Source organism: Pseudoliparis swirei, chromosome 1, assembly GCF_029220125.1.
Source record: "Pseudoliparis swirei isolate HS2019 ecotype Mariana Trench chromosome 1, NWPU_hadal_v1, whole genome shotgun sequence".
Lineage (NCBI taxonomy): Eukaryota > Metazoa > Chordata > Actinopteri > Perciformes > Liparidae > Pseudoliparis > Pseudoliparis swirei.
In genome coordinates, this window is record NC_079388.1 from 3,722,905 (window position 1) to 3,741,740 (window position 18,836).

General features: G+C 41.7%; 3 protein-coding genes across 3 annotated transcripts in view; 1 reads left to right on the forward strand and 2 right to left on the reverse strand.

Annotated features, from left to right (window-relative positions):
- LOC130195914 (fibrocystin-L-like) overlaps nt 1-3,994 on the reverse strand; it is a 62,541-nt gene extending 58,547 nt beyond the window's left edge. Inside the window, exons 1-11 of the mRNA XM_056417709.1 lie at nt 3,952-3,994; nt 3,688-3,765; nt 3,326-3,470; nt 3,125-3,233; nt 2,965-3,022; nt 2,798-2,891; nt 2,509-2,562; nt 2,300-2,373; nt 1,121-1,163; nt 834-904; nt 644-751 (exon numbers count right to left, since the gene is read on the reverse strand). Of these exons, the coding sequence (XP_056273684.1) occupies nt 644-751; nt 834-904; nt 1,121-1,163; nt 2,300-2,373; nt 2,509-2,562; nt 2,798-2,891; nt 2,965-3,022; nt 3,125-3,233; nt 3,326-3,470; nt 3,688-3,765; nt 3,952-3,994 (877 nt within the window). The remainder of the gene's footprint in view (nt 1-643; nt 752-833; nt 905-1,120; nt 1,164-2,299; nt 2,374-2,508; nt 2,563-2,797; nt 2,892-2,964; nt 3,023-3,124; nt 3,234-3,325; nt 3,471-3,687; nt 3,766-3,951) is intronic.
- Nucleotides 3,995-13,665: 9,671 nt separating this feature from the next.
- Nucleotides 13,666-15,417, reverse strand: LOC130210256 (transcription and mRNA export factor ENY2-2). Its single transcript, XM_056440324.1, has 4 exons — nt 15,207-15,417; nt 15,063-15,133; nt 14,916-14,990; nt 13,666-13,945 (listed from the first exon to the last, which is right to left on the reverse strand). Exons 1-4 carry the CDS (start codon nt 15,272-15,274, stop codon nt 13,869-13,871), a joined length of 291 nt encoding a protein of 96 aa, XP_056296299.1. The 5' UTR covers nt 15,275-15,417; the 3' UTR covers nt 13,666-13,868.
- A 96-nt stretch (nt 15,418-15,513) lies between these two features.
- nudcd1 (NudC domain containing 1) overlaps nt 15,514-18,836 on the forward strand; it is a 55,396-nt gene continuing 52,073 nt past the window's right edge. Inside the window, exons 1-2 of the mRNA XM_056440221.1 lie at nt 15,514-15,888; nt 17,206-17,360. Of these exons, the coding sequence (XP_056296196.1) occupies nt 15,774-15,888; nt 17,206-17,360 (270 nt within the window). The 5' untranslated portion in view covers nt 15,514-15,773. The remainder of the gene's footprint in view (nt 15,889-17,205; nt 17,361-18,836) is intronic.

Genomic DNA, 18,836 nt, shown 5'->3' on the forward strand with positions numbered 1-18,836 from the left:
ATGTTTTTCTTTATATGTATGTTTATATGTATGTTTTTCTTTGTTTATATGTATGTTTATATGTATGTTTTTCTTTATATGTATGTTTATATGTATGTTTTTCTTTATATGTATGTTTTTCTTTATATGTATGTTTATATGTATGGTTATATGTATGTTGCATGGGATGAATGTTAGTTAGTATTTCAGAAATGTCGGAGCCCGTGACATTATTTTAATCCGGAGAATAAATTACTAGACTTTTATTGTGAAGGGACTTTTTTAGTAGTCTGATCAGAAGTGACGTTGCGACCCGGGGTCGAGACGTTTGACCCCTCCATTTTGATAGTGGACTTTTAGCCAACAAGAAGGTGATGCAGGACTGAATAACAAAGGACTAACTTTTGAGGACAGCTGATTGGCTGCTGGCGACTAACACCTCTTTGTGCTGCGAGAAATCTCTCTTTTCGTCTTGACCTGGTCAGACAGCCACACTCGCTCGCGTCAGCTCGTACCTGTGGAGCCTGGATCACTACCAACCCACGATCCTGAGCTTTGATTGTTTGTTAAACTTCCTGCCATTAAATATCGTTAAACTTGACCCATCGCATTCCGGTCCTGATTTCCATCGAGCGCGAGACGTCCGTCAGAAAGGACTCTTTACCTCCAACGAGAACCCGCGGCCGGTCGGTTTGGTCGAAGTGGCGTCCGCGGATGGTCAGCAGGGTTCCGCCCATGACGCTGCCCGCCGCTGGAGAGACGCCCGTCACCTCTGAACAACACACAGACGTCGCGGTGAGAATACAGGTGGCACAGGAAGTAGTCTGCTGTGAACATCTCTCTGGGCGTCGTACCTGCATAGGTCTGAAACATGGAGAGCTTCCCCGAAGCTGAAACCCTGGGCACCTTCTTTTCTGCTAAACTCCTAAAGATTGGAGAGAAAATAATCAGCGATATTCGTACGATAACTTTTGTTGAGCAGAACAATTAGTTGCCGAGAAGTCAAGTTTTCTAGCTTGATATTAATGCATTTGTTCTCCTTCGAAGGTCGTAGGGAACTCGGAGGTCTCTCTGAAACCATCGTGGTCTTAAAACCTTCGCTGGCGTTACAGAGGAAAGACGTTCTGTCACAATGCTTCACCTTCCGAACTGATCATCCAGGATGTACGTCAGGTTGTGATGCCCTGTTGGGAGTAAAACACCAGGATTAAAGGACAGTCTCAAAATGTACCTTTGTATTTTTTAAGGCCAGATTTGAAGGCTTTTTTTGCTTTATTGGTGGTCAATTAAGAGATTTGGGGTTATTCAACAATATATATAATTGTAATATAATATAATACATTCCCTTATATAATATCTGGAGATGTATGAGGGGGGTGGGCGTCGCCAACAGTGGGAGGGGGGTAAATTAACAGTATTTATGTATGTATGTATGTATTGGGGTATGCAGGTATGTGCATATATATGTTAATAAGTGCAGGTTTTTGCATGTCTACCCGTATTTATATATATAATCTTTTTTATTTATTTGTATTTGTTATTTTTATGTTTTTTGTCTGAGTACCTTTGTATACGTGGACATCTTTTCCTTTGCATGTGCATATCTCGAAAACCAATAAAAGATTTTATCACAAAAAAAAGAAGATTTTGGGCTATTCAGTTTCCATAAGATGTCTTCTTTTGGACAGAAAACATCCAACATCCACGTTTAGATGTTTATTTGACTACTTTTACATTTGCGTCGGTAGATTTATCCTCAATTCACCAAAAGTTACCTTGAGATGTCTCGTGTACGTATTTAAACATAATACCTCTTAAAACTTGTAATACAAAAATAAAAAGTCTTCATCCACTTGGAGAGGTTGCACGGCGATATCTGTTCGTACTTTTCTTTTGACCCTCTTTCCCTGTACGTCTCCTCTTAAATAAATACACCTTCTACAATCTAGATCTGTGCATCTTTTTGAGAACATATCACTCTTTAAACACGGCCTGAAGAACTGGCTTATTAACAATCACATGTGTGAGCATCATCAGTGATTGTGAATATACTTATTGCTTTTTATGATGTTTAAAAAAAAAAATTAAAATTATTTTATGATGAGGTCGTCCAAATCTGGAGGGGCTGATCGCTCAGATATCAGCAATTAGGACACTAGGACACGCCTCCTTCATCTGTTTTGATATTTTTTTACTGCGTTTGAAATTTAGCCGTAAAGCTAAGACTGACACGTTCACCCCTGGGTTGATCCGATGTGTACGGCCCCTGTTCAAATAAATGAATGAAATGAAAGCGTGCGTGAGGACAGAAGCAGCTTACCGACGTACGTCCCCGTCATCCTGCAGCTCATGAATCCCCACCAAGAACTATCGCTGTCCAGTCGGAGGTTATACCTGCAGAGAACGTCAGAGACACCTGTAATCCTGTGTTTCCCCCGTCAGATTTATTGAAAATAAACGTCCCCACACGAAAGACTTCTCGTCTGTGAGACCTGAAGCGTCATGTTTATTGTGGATGGATGGACTTACAGTTCGTCTGAGTCCGGCTTCAGCAGCTCGCACGGCATCCCTCCCATGTAGGCTCTGCAACGAGAGAGCATGCACACGCGTTCATGTTTCAGGAGGACGTCTTCATGTTGACATGGCAGATACACTTCTTTGTCGTTGTGTTTGGGATCATTTTTCAACTGTTTTCATCATGGGACCGAGGTTTCTTCAGCATCCACTGGCGGGTCAGTCGGTCTGCCTTCTTTCATCCGACGTCGACAGGATATCAGCAACAAAGAAAGGTTTAACAACCTGGACACCTGATTCATACCTCAGGAACCTGACGTTTAAGCCGTTGGGGCTCTTCTCTGTGTTGCTGCCGTACACATTGGTGAAGATCCGTCCTCGCAGGGTCACCAGGGTGCCTGCATGGGGGGTTGAATATAAAGCGGAGTGGAAGGACTCAGCCGGATAGTGCAGTGGTAAAGGACAGTGTACCTGGGGGCCCGCTGGATGGACTCACGGCGTCCATGCTGGGCGTGCGATACCACACGGGCTGAAAAAAAGACAAAACGTCAGGATCCGGACACGTGACCTCAAGGTCAACCCTCTTGACCTCGTCGGGGCCTCTCTGTTTTGCGTCGGCTGCAACGCGTACGTAGAAGGTGCAGTGGTGTCCCGCGAGCGCGCCTTTGCACACGTTGGCATCGGGGATGGGGACGCCGTCCACGCTGACGCGCACCGTGTACCGCGCGTGCGGCATGGCTCTGTGGGAGGGGGGGGGGTGAGTCCGCTTCAGACAGATGTAGTAAAGAAGACAGTGTTCAGGAAGAGAGCCCCGCCGGCCTGGACCCTGTACCTGGTGACACACGTGATCCGGCTGCCGTGCGTCGAGTCCCTCTCCACGTCGCAGGGCACCGACAGGGTGTTTGACACCATCACCACCCGGTTGCCAAACGAGTCGTCTTTGGGATTCAGCTGGAACTGTTTCTCCTGGGCGAAACCTGCATGCAAAGGGTTTTAAAATATATATATTTTTGGTTCTCTCTTTCTGGATGAAGGAGTCAACCCACCGGGATCCTGACCCCGCTGTCATGACGCACGCTTTAGATGAGGAGTTGACTCAAAGTTTAGAAACAAATAATCCACATCTATAACTTCCTTGTCTTCAGTTCACCCCGTCATGTGCGCGTGAACCCGGCGTGTCATCACGGCTCTTACCGCTTCCTTGGATCATCACCCGCGTTGCTCCGTTCAGGCTGCCTCGATGTGGAGAGACGTAATCAATGCGCTGGGCACCTGAAATACACATCAGATAAAACCATTACATACTGTATATTAATAATGCATACGCCGAGCGGTGACGTAAGAAAAAATGTCTGCATATAAAAAATGATTTAAAAAGGGTTAGGGTTATTTTAGATCGACTCTATAAAAAAATATATTTTATGAACTTCCATAAATACTTTGGGGTTGGTTACTTACTGCAGCCGCACCAGAGGAGGAGGAGGAGAGCCGCTGGCTTCATCGGGGACTCCATCGTGGAGTTTCCCCAGAGATATCTGTGTGCTGTTACAGAATAATAAATAGTCTGTAAAAGTCTCCACGTCAGGCAGAAGTGGACATATTTTAAAAACTCTTTTGATGAACTAATTCAACAATGAAATGGAAAGAACATTGTTGTAATCCCGGAAACCACAAGTGAAGAAACACAGATTAGATTGGATGCAAACACATGATTACTACACACTTATAGCCACACATGATTATTACACACTTATTGCCACACATGATTATTACACACTTATAGCCACACAGTTATCAAATAAACTTTCTCAAACAATATCAAAGTGTTGACAAATCCTCAAATTAAAAATGTGATGTAAAAAAGGAGTTTAAAGCCCACCTGTTGAACACCTGTGCTACCTGCTGAGGTGTGTGTGATGTTCATAAACAGATAGAGACACACACACACACAGGCTCTTTATACTGTTGCTCAGGGTCCCGCCTCCCACCTGCAACATGGGAGGGAGGAGGAGGAGGAGGAGGAGGAGACTGTGGAGATGAGCTCCTGCTCTGCATGAACCACCACGACTATTGGGCCTATTTTAGGGGGGCTTAACACTCTTGTGTTGTACACTTTATTTTAACCTGCTGGAAACTCACTCTGGTCACTGCCTTGTGTATATATGTATATATTTAGTTTCCTCTGATATTTAGTATTTTAATATTAGTATTTTATATTTATTTTTATTTTCTATCAGTGCTCTAATGTGCATCCGCTGCTGTGATGCTGAAATTGTTATGGTGCGGTGTGGAGGACCCAAACGCAGCAGGAGTTTCTTGGAAAACAGAGCTTTATTTCCAGGGCAGGAACACGGACGAACACCACACGGGAACAAAAAAAGACAATCCGACACCAGACAAACAGAAGGACACAGATTAAATACACAGGTGGAAACAATCAGGGCGTGGCTGGAAATAATCAGGAAAGAAACAGACAAGCACAGGGAGGGAAGAGCAGGGAAACAGGAAACGAGACAGGGACTTCAACATAAAACAGGAAACACACAGATCCTAACAGAAATGTCCCCACTGTGGGACAAATAAAGTAAAATCTAATCTAAAAATATACTGAATGAAGCAAAACTACAGAGAAAAATAACTTTCTTTTTTTGTCACTTACATTTCAACATAAAACAAATACAAAAATGTCAGACATAGACATAACAATATATATACACCCATATATACACATATCATATATATATGTACATATATATATATGCATGTATGCATACACATATACATATACATGCACACACAAAACAGGACAGAATGATATATATATGTTAGGGCTGTCAATCGATTAAAAAAAATTAACTAATTAATCGCACATTTTGAAATTCATTAATAGCGATTAAGTTTTTTTCTTCTTCTTTTTAAAGACCAAACTTCACACAGAGCTGTGTTTTCAAAGAGGCTCCTACCTATAAAGTGCCAGCGAGGTATTTAATATTGTGGATGATAAATTGTTTCTTCAGTGAAACATCCAGATTAGTAAAAAAAAAGAAGTATATTGAGACCCCATTGGTCCTGTCATCTTTAACACTGAACACAGCAGAACCAGTGGCCTTGGTAAACTGACTGACATTCAAATACGTCACGTTAACCCTCTGGAGGCTGGGGGCATGTTCTCCATTTTACAAAAAAATGTAAATTCACCCTTTAAAGGCTTTTGCATATGACACATACCCACGTGTTATACATCAAACATTCCAGAACAATCTCAGCTCTATATATTGAGGCACATTGTCCTCGCGCCGTGTTCTCTGGTTCTCTGACTGACAGGCTGCTATAGAGCCTAACCTGTGTGGTGGGAGGTCCTTGTGATTTACTGAGTGTTCATTGGTTGTTTTTTTCGCAAAATGTTGACAGACAAACGGATTGACCAATCACGGTGAAGGTTTCGTGTGACGAGTTCTTTCCGCGCCGCGTCCCCCGACACGTCGCCCCTTCGTTCCTCTGTGGATCAGAGGGGGAGACGGGAGGAAGGAGGAGCAGGAGGAAACCCGACTGATTCATCCACGAGTTAAACTGATTTATGCTCCTTATTTTCGCGGAGAAATAATTGTTTTAAAAACGGAAACAGTGTTAAACCGTACTGCCGCGGTTTGACACTCAGAGGAGTGTAAAAACTTCAACGAACACCGGAAGTAAACAAAGTTGCGTAAATTGCGTTAAAATATTTTAGTGCGTTAACGCGGCCAAATTAATCACATAGATTAATGCGTTAACGCTGACAGCCCTAATATATATATATATATATATATATATATATCTATATATATATAGATATACATGAATATACAAAATAACTTTCTGATTGAACCTATGAATTTATGAACTGTTGATAATAATGAATATCCAGGGTCCCGGATTGCCAAAATATCCACCACAGAGGACACAAATGAATGAGAGGATACACATATAAATACATACATACACACATATACATATATATGTGTATATATGTATGTATGTACATGTATGTAAATATGTACTTATGTGTGTGCATATATATGTATGTATGAATGTATATATATATATGAATGTATATATAACTATATATACTTATATGTGTGTGTATATATGTATGAATTTTTTTGGTTTGAGCACCTGCCCCCCAAAATGTCTGTGCACGTGCCTGCACATATAAATATATATACGTATACATATATATATACATATACACTACCGTTCAAAAGTTTTGGATCACCCAGACAATTTCGTGTTTTCCATGAAAACTCACACTTTTATTTATCAAATGAGTTGCAAAATGTATAGAAAATATAGTCAAGACATTGACAAGGTTAGAAATAATGATTTGTATTTGAAGTTTTAATTTTTTTCTTCAAACTTTGCTTTCATCAAAGAATGCTCCTTTTGCAGCAATTATAGCATTGCAGACCTTTGGCATTCTAGCTGTTAATTTGTTGAGGTAATCTGTTGAAATGTCACCCCACGCTTCCTGAAGCACCTGCCACAGGTTGAGTTGTGCACCGGGGCCTCCCACTTCTCTTTCTGCTCTGGTTAGAGCCCGTTTGTGCTGTTCTCTGAAGGGAGTAGTACACACCGCTGTAGGAAATTTTCTGTTTCTTTGCAATTTCTCGCATGGAATAGCCATCATTTCTAAGAACAAGAATAGACTGGCGAGTTTCACATGAAAGTTCTTTTTTTCTGGCCATTTTGAGAGTCTTATCGAACCCACAAATGTGATGCTCCAGATAATCAACTAGCTCAAAGGAAGGCCAGTTTTATAGCTTCTCTCATCAGCAAAACAGTTTTCAGCTGTGCTAACATAATTGCACAAGGGTTTTCAAGGGTTTTCTAATCATCCATTAGTCTTCTACGGCAGGGGTCCCCAACCCCCGGGCCGCGGCCCGGTACCGGTCTACGGCTTGGTTGGAACCGGGCCGCGGAAAAAAAGTGAATAAATAAAGTTGTAATTTTTTTTTTTTAATCAGTCGGAAAAATATATTATTTTGAAAAAGGACCGGATCCACCCGTGTGTACGTCTGAGCCGCGTTCAGGAGTCTTAAAGTTCGGGTTTATCGCTGCAGGCGAGTCTCACGCCGAACCCTCTGCTGGCGGCACAGTGACAAAGAATCTTCAAACATATTCAACCTGCTCAATGAATTCTGTCACTTCAGGGAAATGACAAGTGTTTTCAAGTTGGCCGATAAAGTCGCTGCTGTGTGGGCGAGTGAACAGCGGAACATTCTACATGTTTCAGACGTTGACCGGGTGGAAGAGGCTTTTAAAAGGGTTTGAGCAGTACTCCAACCACAAAAGACCCGACTGCAAAAGAATAGACCTGCAACCCATTTGTAAACAAACCCACCCGGTGAATCGAGCCCGTCCGAGCTAGGAGAACATGTGTTGGAGATGCAAATGACGGTGGCCTTAAGGGACATTTCACACAACAACTCTGCCTGTTCTAATGACAGCGACCAGAACTCGGTTAGGAGCAGCGGACCAAACACACGTCTGTGTCGCCGTCTCCATCAGCGGCTCGTTGCAGGTCAACAAGCGCACGGCTCACACTAATTCGGCGTCATGATGAGTTGTAGTTTTGGCACTTTATGCCCTTCGTATAATTGTATGACGTCATATTTATTACGTCATTTATATTGCCGGTCCGTGAAAATAATTTCTGACACGGAAACGGTCCGTGGCTCAAAAAAGGTTGGGGACCACTGTTCTAAGGCGATTAGCAAACACAATGTACCATTAGAACACTGGAGTGATCGTTGATGGAAATGGGCCTCTATACACCTCTGGAGATATTTCATTAGAAACCAGACGTTTCCACCTAGAATAGTCATTTACCACATTAACAATGTATAGAGTGTATTTCTGATTGATTTAATGTTATCTTCATTGAAAAAAACAATGCTTTTCTTTGAAAAATAAGGACATTTCTAAGTGATCCCAAACTTTTGAACGGTAGTGTATATATATACACATGTACATAAAAACAGGACACAATGATACATATATATATATATACATACATATACATACATACACACATATACATATATTCATATACATACATACTCATGCACACACATACTTACATAAAAACACACATACATACTCCCCAAAAAAAAGAAAACAGAAAAAGAATAGCAACCCCAGCATCCCCTTAATTATTTTGTACTTGTATATTTGTAAACACCACCCTGCATCTATATTTGCATTTCCCTGAAAACATAAATCCGGCCCCTGAGTATTTGCCCCCTCCTCTAAAGTATAAGGAGTCTTGATGTGGGGGTTGGGGGTTAAACTCAAACCCAACGACGGCTCAGAAACCACGGCAGCCATTGCAACACAACATTTTGCAACAACCACGACTTTCATAATGTATTATTAGTTCATGTGCTGAACACACAGACACCAGACTCCTGCTGTCACGTCTGTGTTAATCATCACCAGATTCTATCATGTTTTCTATTGAATCCAACCCTCCTACATAGAGCATAGAGTGACATCACTTCCTGTATGAACCAACCCTGACCCCTCAGGGGGGGTGAATAGCCTCAGGCTAGTCCCCGGCTCTCAGAGGCGCTAATGTGGCTTAAAATGGGCCTTTAATTATACGAGTTATGGAGAGCGGAGGTTCTGAAAGGCTTTAAATCTATGAAAAATAAAGTTATTGTGTTTGATGCGTAGTCAAACAGATTTACACGAAGAAGCCAACAAAGCAACCCTGATCAGCTGATGAGTGAGGTACATGTATTCTGGAGGCGGAAGATGACTGTTTGGGTTCTTAATAAAGGGAGGAAATGAGATCATTATCACTTGTGAATGATGTCACCGTCCCTCCTCAGTGATGCAGACGTGGGTGAAGGAGCTCTTAGTGGCCGCTGACCTCTGGAAAGCACTCGCATGGCGATCTCTAAAAGCTCTCGCATCCCCCGGCTGTCCGGCTGTGACGACGAGTCCATGTGTGTGTGTGTGGTGATGAATGTGTTGCTTTGGTTTATTGTCCTCCTCTGTGCTGCAGGTGCCTGATGGTTCTTTGCATTATAGTCTCTTTCTTCTTCTGAAGTCATGAAACGTGCTCTATGATGGAGAGGCCCAGCCTTGGTTGACCAACGTTTCATTTTAATACATAAATGTTTGCTTCCATAACCTCACAGGTGCCTCTGGGGGGGGAAGACGTGTTGTGCTTTCTCACACTCGAGCCTCACGTGGTGTTCGCGATAAGAAGATAAGGCAGCGCTGATGCTCTTTGTCTGTCTGGTATTTTAAGCTCAAGCTGTCAATCATGTTGTTGGACAAGAAAAGCATGAGGGACGCCGTCTTCATCCTGGAAACTAGAGTTTATGGTTGGATCACAGGATGTGGAGGGGGGGGGGGTACTTTTGTGCTTGAATTAACATAAACAATTACAATTAATGTTGGTCTGTGATGTTGCTTATGAATATAAACAGTCAGCTGAGGGGAGAGTCAACTATTGGTGAGTCGATTTGTGACCCAAGTGGCCGAGAGACAAGAAAACAGGAAGGTTGAACCCTTGGTAACCTTGTGTGCTGCAGCCACAACTAAATGCCCCCTTGGGATCAATATATATACATACACCTATATATAATTATATATATATACATACATAATTATATATATATACATACACCTATATATAATTATATATATATATACACACATAATTATATATATACATACACCTATATATAATTATATATATATACACACATAATTATATATATACACCTATATATAATTATATATATATACACACAATTATATATATATATACACCTATATATAATTATATATATACACACATAATTCAATATAAATATATATACATACACCTATAAATAATTATATATACATACTTATATATACATATATAATTATATATACATACACCTATATATATAATATATACATATACACATAATTATTAGAGCTGTCAATCGATTTAAAAAAATTAACTAATTAATCGCACATTTTGAAATTGCGATTAATTAATCGCGATTAATCGCGATTAATCGCAATTAAAAGTTACAAGTTAAAAGTTCATTCTTTTTGAAGACAAAACTTCACACAGAGCTGTGTTTTCAAAGAGGCTCCTACATATACAGTGCCAGCGAGGTATTTAATATCGTGGATGATAAATTGTTTCTTCAGTGAAACATCAGATTAGTAAAAAAAAAAGAAGTATATTGAGACCCCATTGGTCCTGTCATCTTTAACATTGAACACAGCAGAACCAGTGGCCTTGATAACTGACTGACATTCAAATATGTCACGTTAACCCTCTGGAGGCTGGGCTCATTTTATACATTTTACAAAAAAATTAAATTCACCGTTTAACCCTTGTGTTGCCTTCGGGTCATTTTGACCCGAATCAATATTACACCCTCCTGCCGCCTTGAGTTAATTTGACCCCATTCAATGTTTAATGTCGGTGTTCTTTCGGTAGTCAACAAACAAACATAAAGTGCCTCACACTTAAACTTGGAAAACAATATTAATTCTAATAATTTTCTGGAGGTTTTAATTGCTGGCGTCAAATTGAACCCAAAGGGTAAAATATGTTAGTAAATATAAAGGTAACAGGAGGGTGAAACATTGAATCGGGTCAAAATGACCCAAAGGCGGGGGGAGGGTTAAATATTTAATCGGGTCAAAATGACCCGAAGGCAACACAAGGGTTAAAAGTGTTTCCCTTCTTTTTAAAGACAAAACTTCACACAGAGCTGTGTTTTCAAAGAGGCTCCTACATATACAGTGCCAGCGAGGTATTTAATATCGTGGATGATAAATTGTTTCTTCAGTGAAACATCAGATTAGTAAAAAAAATGAGGTATATTGAGACCCCATTGGTCCTGTCATCTTTAACATTGAACAGCAGCAGAACCAGTGGCCTTGGTAACTGACTGACATTCAAATATGTCACGTTAACCCTCTGGAGGCTGGGGGCATTTTATACATTTTACAAAATAAATTAAATTCACCGTTTAAAGTCTTTTGCATGTGACACACCCCCACGTGTTATACATCAAACATTCCAGAACAATCTCAGCTCTGAAATGAGCCTCATTGTCCTCGCGCCGTGTTCTCTGGTTCTCTGACTGACAGGCTGCTATAGAGCCTACCCTGTGTGGTGGGAGGTCCTTTGTGATATACTGAGTATTCATTGTTTTTTTTCCCCCAAAATGTTGACAGACAAACGGATTGACCAATCACGGTGAAGGTTTCGTGTGTCGCGTTCTTTCCGCGCCGCGTCCCCCGACACGTCGCCCTCCGTTCCTCTGTGTCTCAGAGGGGGAGACGGGAGGAAGGAGGAGCAGGAGGAAACCCGACTGATTCATCCACGAGTTAAACTGATTTCTGCTCCTTATTTTCGCGGAAAAATGATTGTTTTAAAAACGGAAACAGTGTCAAACCGTACTGCCGCGGTTTAAAAAAAATAATAATAATAATAATTGCGTTAATTGCGTTAAAATATTTTAGTGCGTTAACGCGGCCAAATTAATCGCATAGATTAACGCGTTAACGCTGACAGCCCTAATAATTATATATATATAATTATACATGCGCAATTATATATATATATACACACACATTTATATATATATATATATATGAATACACATTTATATATATACACAGTATATATATACACATATCTATAAAAATTAGGGCTGTGAAACGATTACAATTTTTAATCGGATTAATCACAGGTTTTTGTGGATTAATCATGATTAATCACCTATTACCGATATTCTCGGTATATTTTGTGAGAACATAGAGATTTATGACAAAAGACGGATATATACATTTATACATTCTTCTATACAATGGTGCTGCAACTCAGCAGTTATTTAGCAGTTTTCTTCCATATGGAACATTAATACATCTTCATCCTAAACAGAATGTTTAACCCTCCTGTTACCTTTCGGGTCAATTTGACCCCATTCAATGTTTAATGTCGGTGTTCTTTGGGGTCAATTTGACCCCAGGCTGTTTTTCACTGTGTCAAACATATAAGAAATATCAACTTTTTATTTATTTAAAGGGCTATTTAGGTAGTCAACAAACAAACATAAAGTACCTCACACTTAAACTTGGGAAGCAATATTAATTCTAATAATTTTCTGGAGGTTTTAATTGCTGGGGTCAAATTGACCCGAGGGTAAAATATGTTCGTAAATGTAAAGGTAACAGGAGGGTTAAACAGAGCATTTTTCTCTTGTTTGTCAACCATTAACTCCACCATGATACAATCTGAAGGTGGACAGATTGACAAGTGACTTTTTTTTTGCTCGGTCCCGATGCGCGCGCACGGAGCTCTGTGGCGCGCCAGACGGAGATCGATAAGTGTTAACGCAACGCGTAGAGACAGAAATGACATGCTGCTGTGGAGATACGATCAACAACAGACGTTTAGTTTAATAAAAGAACAAAGACGTGCTATAGAGAACATGTCAGGGGGCGGGCCAATCTTTTTAATGTCATGCGATCGACTGGCAGGTCGCGATCGACGTGTTGAGACCCTGATCTACAGGAAGTAAAAGTCGTAACAAGGTTTCCGTAGGTGAACCTGCGGAAGGATCATTACCGATGAACAGACCGTCTGCATGAGAGCGGACAGAGTTCAGATTGAAGTGGTGGATTGGAAGCTCATTTTGCAAGTGACTTTTTTTTCGTCCCGACGACCAACAACAGACGGATTGGAAGCTCATTCTGCGCATGCTTTACATGCGTAAAAAAAACAAAAAACTAGTTAAACCTGTAATTGAATTAACTGAGTTAACGCGTTATTTTTCACAGCACTAATAAAAATACACATATATATAATTATATATCTGAAGCTCCTGCACTGCCCACATACCAAACACCAGGCTCAAATGTCTAATCACCCGGCCGGAGCTGTCAGCTCGCTCTGCAGTCTGCACGCTCACACAACACATTCTTTGTCTGAAGTCTTCAGACTGTGAGACATGTGGTCTGGCGGGTCCGACCGTGATGTTTAACCATCAACCACAGCGGCGTCAGCGTGAGCTCAGAGGCGTGACTGAGGTGGTTTTATTGTCTCCAGGAAGCAATTTTCAAATGGCATAAGACTTCGTGGTTCAAAGAAAAGGTCCGGACCCCCAGTGACCAAAAATAGGCATGACTTTATTTGTTTTTGTTTTCCAAAACTGCTGCATAACAAACGAAAATCAATATGAAGACACAGGATACAAAAATCTAATAATAAAAAGAAAAATACCATTATAGAGTGTCGCTCAGTTTTGAATTTGAATTTTGTGTAAAAAAAAAATTTAAAAAGGAAATGTGTAGACGGCGACCCGTCCAGTTCACAGGGTGGCGTGCTGAGCTAGAAAAGCTCGGATTCTCTGCAGCAGCTCTTTCTTCACGCTGTCCGGTACCAGTGCTGCAGGGGGGGGGGGGGGGGGAGAAGGTCAGAGAGCACACACAGACACACACACACACACACACACACACAACTTTAAGGTGGTACAGTAGTTGCCAACACTGGCTGTGATGATGTTATCCCACACGCGCGCCTTTAATAAAAATAAAAAAAGTTTAAACAAGTTTAGTGAAGTTTTAGTTTTTCAAGATGAAGTTAAGAAAAATAACCAGATCCTGTTTTCCCGCAGTATTGTAGAAATGTTTTAAATGTTTTAAATCCGCTCGTTGTTTAACCCTTGTGTTGCCTTAGGGTCATTTTGACCCGAATCAATATTACACCCTCCTGTTACCTTTATATTTACTAACATATTTTACCCTTTGGGTTCAATTTGACGCCAGCAATTAAAACCTCCAGAAAATTATTAGAATTAATATTGTTTTCCAAGTTTAAGTGTGAGGCACTTTATGTTTGTTTGTTGACTACCGAAAGAACACCGACATTAAACATTGAATGGGGTCAAATTAATCCTAAGGCGGGGGGAGGGTGTAATATTGAGTCGGGTCAAAATGACCCTAAGGCAACACAAGGGTTAAAGACATATTGTGTCCACGAAGGTGGAAATATTCCATGTTTCTTACGACTGCACCATTGCAGCAAATGGAAACAATATTCTTATTCATTTTAATAATAGTGATTACTATATTAAGTTACATATGTTCGGAAATGTTTAATTTAGGTTCCAGTCTAATTTCGTAACTTTATAGTGTTCCAGTTGTTTTAACGTTACATCTCATTGAATGTCTCTGTGTGGGAGGAATAACACATAGCACATCTATTACGGATGTGATGAACGCTTCAAATAAAATAAGTTATGTGAGTGTTAATATTAATCTGAATTATTGAACCAAAGTTTGACTGAGTTGTGGCTGCCTGCCTGCCTGCCCTCCATCAGTGTGTATGGTGTTACTGAGCATGCACAGACCCGTACCTCTGCCTTTCGGCGTGACTTCTGTGACCAGGTCCTCCACCGTGACGTGCTCCAGACCCTTCTCTTTGATCACATCTGCACGGAAGCATGAATCAGTAACGGCCGATCCACGGAAGGCTCACGCGCACATACGCTCGCTCGACATACCTTTGCAGTGTGCCTTCAGCTGGTCCTTCCATCCGCACTCCACCAGCTTCGCTCTGAGCAACTCCTTCAAGCTGCGGCCACACGTTAGTGCATTTAGTGGAGCCACAACACATTTCACGACCACACAAGTAAAGCTCGACTCACCGCTCCCGTTCCCCCATTTCGATCAGCTTCTGGTTGATTGCAGCCCTCATCTGGGAGTCTTTGCTCATGATCTGTCGCGGAGCAAACACGAACAGCAGCAGCTTCCGGTCGGATTCAACGACTTCTGCGGGACGTAGCTACTGGAAAGAAAATGTTTTATTCTGCTAGCTACCATGTAGACGTTACCTTTTTATTTTTGGTCGAGATCGATCAGCTGGGGGAACACACGGTTCCTTCACACAAACGTGCCGACTGAAAACGTTCAAAGCACAAAGGTTCCGCTTTGGCGGATCTGAATTTGCCACACACTGACAACGTTAATGATAAAAAATAAAATAAAATCATGTATCAAACTATGTCTTAACTTTGTTAGGGTGACTAATTGTATTAAAACATTCATTACAAAACGCCTAGAGAGAAAATGAAGGAACTCAGCTTGTGTGCGCTGTAGAAATGCCTCCGGGTAGCGACTAAAAACAGGAACCATGTGACTTCCACAGCATCCTCCTGCTTCCCACTAACTTGTGGACAAGCCTGTCACATAAAACAAAAAGAGAAACAAAAGACATGGCTGCGTCTAATTATACCCTGAAGGTCAACAGAGAGCTGTTGGACCCCGGCTTTGAGAGCTACCGGTTATCTCTGGACGCCATACCGACGTACAGCGTTGAGCTGGAGGCTGGTGAGAGAAACCGAAGCTGCTGCAGGACAGTTAGCACGCGTGCTACCTGATGCTCACTGGGGACTTAGCGAGCTGCCAATAATGTCATAATAATGAATGTTGAGCCGTTAGTGACGTCGCATGCTCCTCCAGCTGCAGCCGGTGGCTCGTGAAGGGTCAGCTAACTATAAGTCAGCTCAGGGCTGGAGACACTTTGCACCATGGCGGGCCATGCATTGATTAAATATAAGAATAAAGAGTCACGCGCTAAACAATGGCGTCTATGTAGTTTACAACCTTTAACGTTGGACCAGAACACCCCATGTGCAACAGAAAATAACGTGTCACTACTTTTCACACCACTAAACAGTTAGACATTCAGACATTACACTGGTCAGAGTATTTATGTATCTGCTGCTATCAAAGTAAGTTAATTCAACGTTTAAACTCGAATACAGTGCTCACCTAAAATAATATGAAGGGTATATGTTTAAATCTGTAAATTTGTCAAGTTAAAACAGGCAGAAATGTTCCAAATATCTGTTTAGATTTTGTTCTTTGGTCGAAGTGCCATTTGATAAAATTATAATAAGTGTATAACTTTAATATTATGTAAAAAACAGAACAGGAAGAAATCTACAAATGTTGATTCATGCCAAGAGACAGATAATTATCCAGATTAATTTTTTAAAACTCACAATATAAAACAACTGCCAAAGGGTCCGTGGTTGGCCCGCGGGCCATAGTTTGGCCACCCCAGATTTAGGGGGTCACTCAGAAAACAGAGGAGTAATTTAACATAATTGTTTTCATCCACTGTAGATTATTAATAAGCTATAAAAACACAACTTGATCTATGTAGCTGCCTCCTGAAAGCATTGCTATATAGTCTACAATGTGGAAACAATAGTATTATTATTATGAATTACTTGCTTTTGCTGGTTTACATCGACTCACTCGAAGGTGGGACATGCCGCTAATATAAAATACTAAAGTTAAAAAGGTAGAGTGAAGAAATATCAGGACAATAAAAGTAGACAATGCGTTACAACGGGTCCTAATACAGTGAAGGAACAAACACGCTTCTCTTTCTTCTGTTTCCTTTCTTCTGTTTTTAATTAGACGTCTTTAGTCGTAGACAAACATGATCATCAATGCTGTGTCACACTCTGAACGCTATAGTCACAGACTGAGATGAATGTGATGACGATATAGAGCTCCTCTGTGTTCTCCTTCATGTGCAACAGGAGTTTTGGTAATGTGTGTTGCCTCGTTTTTTTTTCTAAAATGTCTGCACCCTCCTCCTCCTCCTCCTCCTCCTCCCCGTCTCTCCTGCAGCGGTGGAGGAAGTGAAGCTGAAGGACACCGAGTACACCCTGGAACACATGCGCGCTTTCGGCATGTACAACTACCTCCACCTGGACCCGTGGTATGAAGACAGCGTTTTGTTTGTGGACTGCAAAGGACGCGTTCTCAGTCTCACCGTCACCCTGGTAAGCCCCCCCCCCCCCCCACCCCACCAATGACTGAGGCTGATTAATTCCCTGTATCATGTCACACATACAATCAGGCACGTGCACAGACAGACCCCTAGTGGTGCTCCGGCTCCTCCCCTTTTGCCCTGGATGAGAAGAGTGCCCCTTCTGTCGGAGACACGTTTTATATTTAAGAATAAAACATGACTCTGTCATCAATTCCCCCCCAAATGTGTTTTGATATCCGACGGGCATTTATTTGAGTTCTTGTGAGAATTTCGCCCCGTCATGCTCCGCGGCGCTCATGAGCCCCCCCCCCCCCCCCCTCTTCGCCACATTTATTATATGGCATTTTTCTCTCCTATCATTTTGTAAATGAAAATAAATTGTAATTGTTAATCGAAAACATGTCATTTTGTTTAGCTCTCGTGCCTTTTCATGACACAATGTGTTTCAGGTGTTGCGTAGCAACCAATTACTTAACTTCAAGTTACAGTGATCAATAGATACATATTTTTGGGGGTGGATGACCTTTTGTTTGGTTTGAGCACCTGCCCCCCCCACACACACACACACACATGTCTGTGCACGCGCAACTGAGTTTCGGGCGGACTTCAATGCACCTGACGCACCAGCAGGTGGTGACCAAATACCTGCGCAACAGCACCACGCATTTCTGATGTCATCTCAGAAGAACACCACGTTTGCAAAGCTTTACAAAACTGTTCTCTCATTAAACAAGAATTGGAGACAATAAGAGACACCGTGAGAGTTCCAGAGTCCACAGCGGGGAGTTTGTATTCCTCCTTCTGTCCCGTCGTGTGAATCAGAAGCAGAAGCTTTCAAGTTTTTGAGGAGGTAATTGACTCAGGACCGAGATCTTAAGGACGATGAGCCAAATGAGCCCGGAGCCCTCTTCCAGCAGCAGAGACTTCTTTCATGTCCAGGGCATCAATGCCCGTGATTAGAGATAATAGGTGGCCCGAATGACGCTCATCAGGCTGTAATCCTGTGAGAATTCAGCGGCGTCATTAAATTGCCGTTTTTCTGAAAATGCGTGTCTCTAATTACAATCATCACGCGGTAATTATCGACGAGCCTGTTTTTCTCGCGCACTTTTTACACACAAGGCGGTCCACGCTGATAATGGTCTCAAAGGCGCATCAGGTATCAATATATATATAAATATAATATGCATGTTGTGTCCATGGCAACAGCGGGGCAGCTGCTGCTCACTGAGTTGACGCAGTGAGTAATTGACGCTCGTCCATCTCTCGCTAACGAGGCTCTGCATCCCGCGTGAGGCGATGACGGAGTTCTCTCCCTTTGACGACTTCCACGTCGCTTTTAGGATATGTGGCTTTAGAGCAGGAAGTGCATTATGGAAATCCTGTTTTGCCGTTTGTCTTTGTGTCGGATGTTAATTGCAGAGTTTTCTCGTTGCATTAAAGCGCCCCGTCCGGCGTGGAGGCAGCGGCCTCCGTGTGCAAAGGC

Coding starts and splice junctions, on each gene's coding strand:
- LOC130210256 (XM_056440324.1), bottom strand. CDS start 15,274: ATGAGCAAAGACTCCCAGATGAGGGCTGCAATCAACCAGAAGCTGATC. Junction 14,991..15,062: donor GCTGAAGGCACACTGCAAAG/GTATGTCGAGCG, acceptor GCTTCCGTGCAG/ATGTGATCAAAGAGAAGGGT. Junction 13,946..14,915: donor AGTCACGCCGAAAGGCAGAG/GTACGGGTCTGT, acceptor CCCCCCCTGCAG/CACTGGTACCGGACAGCGTG.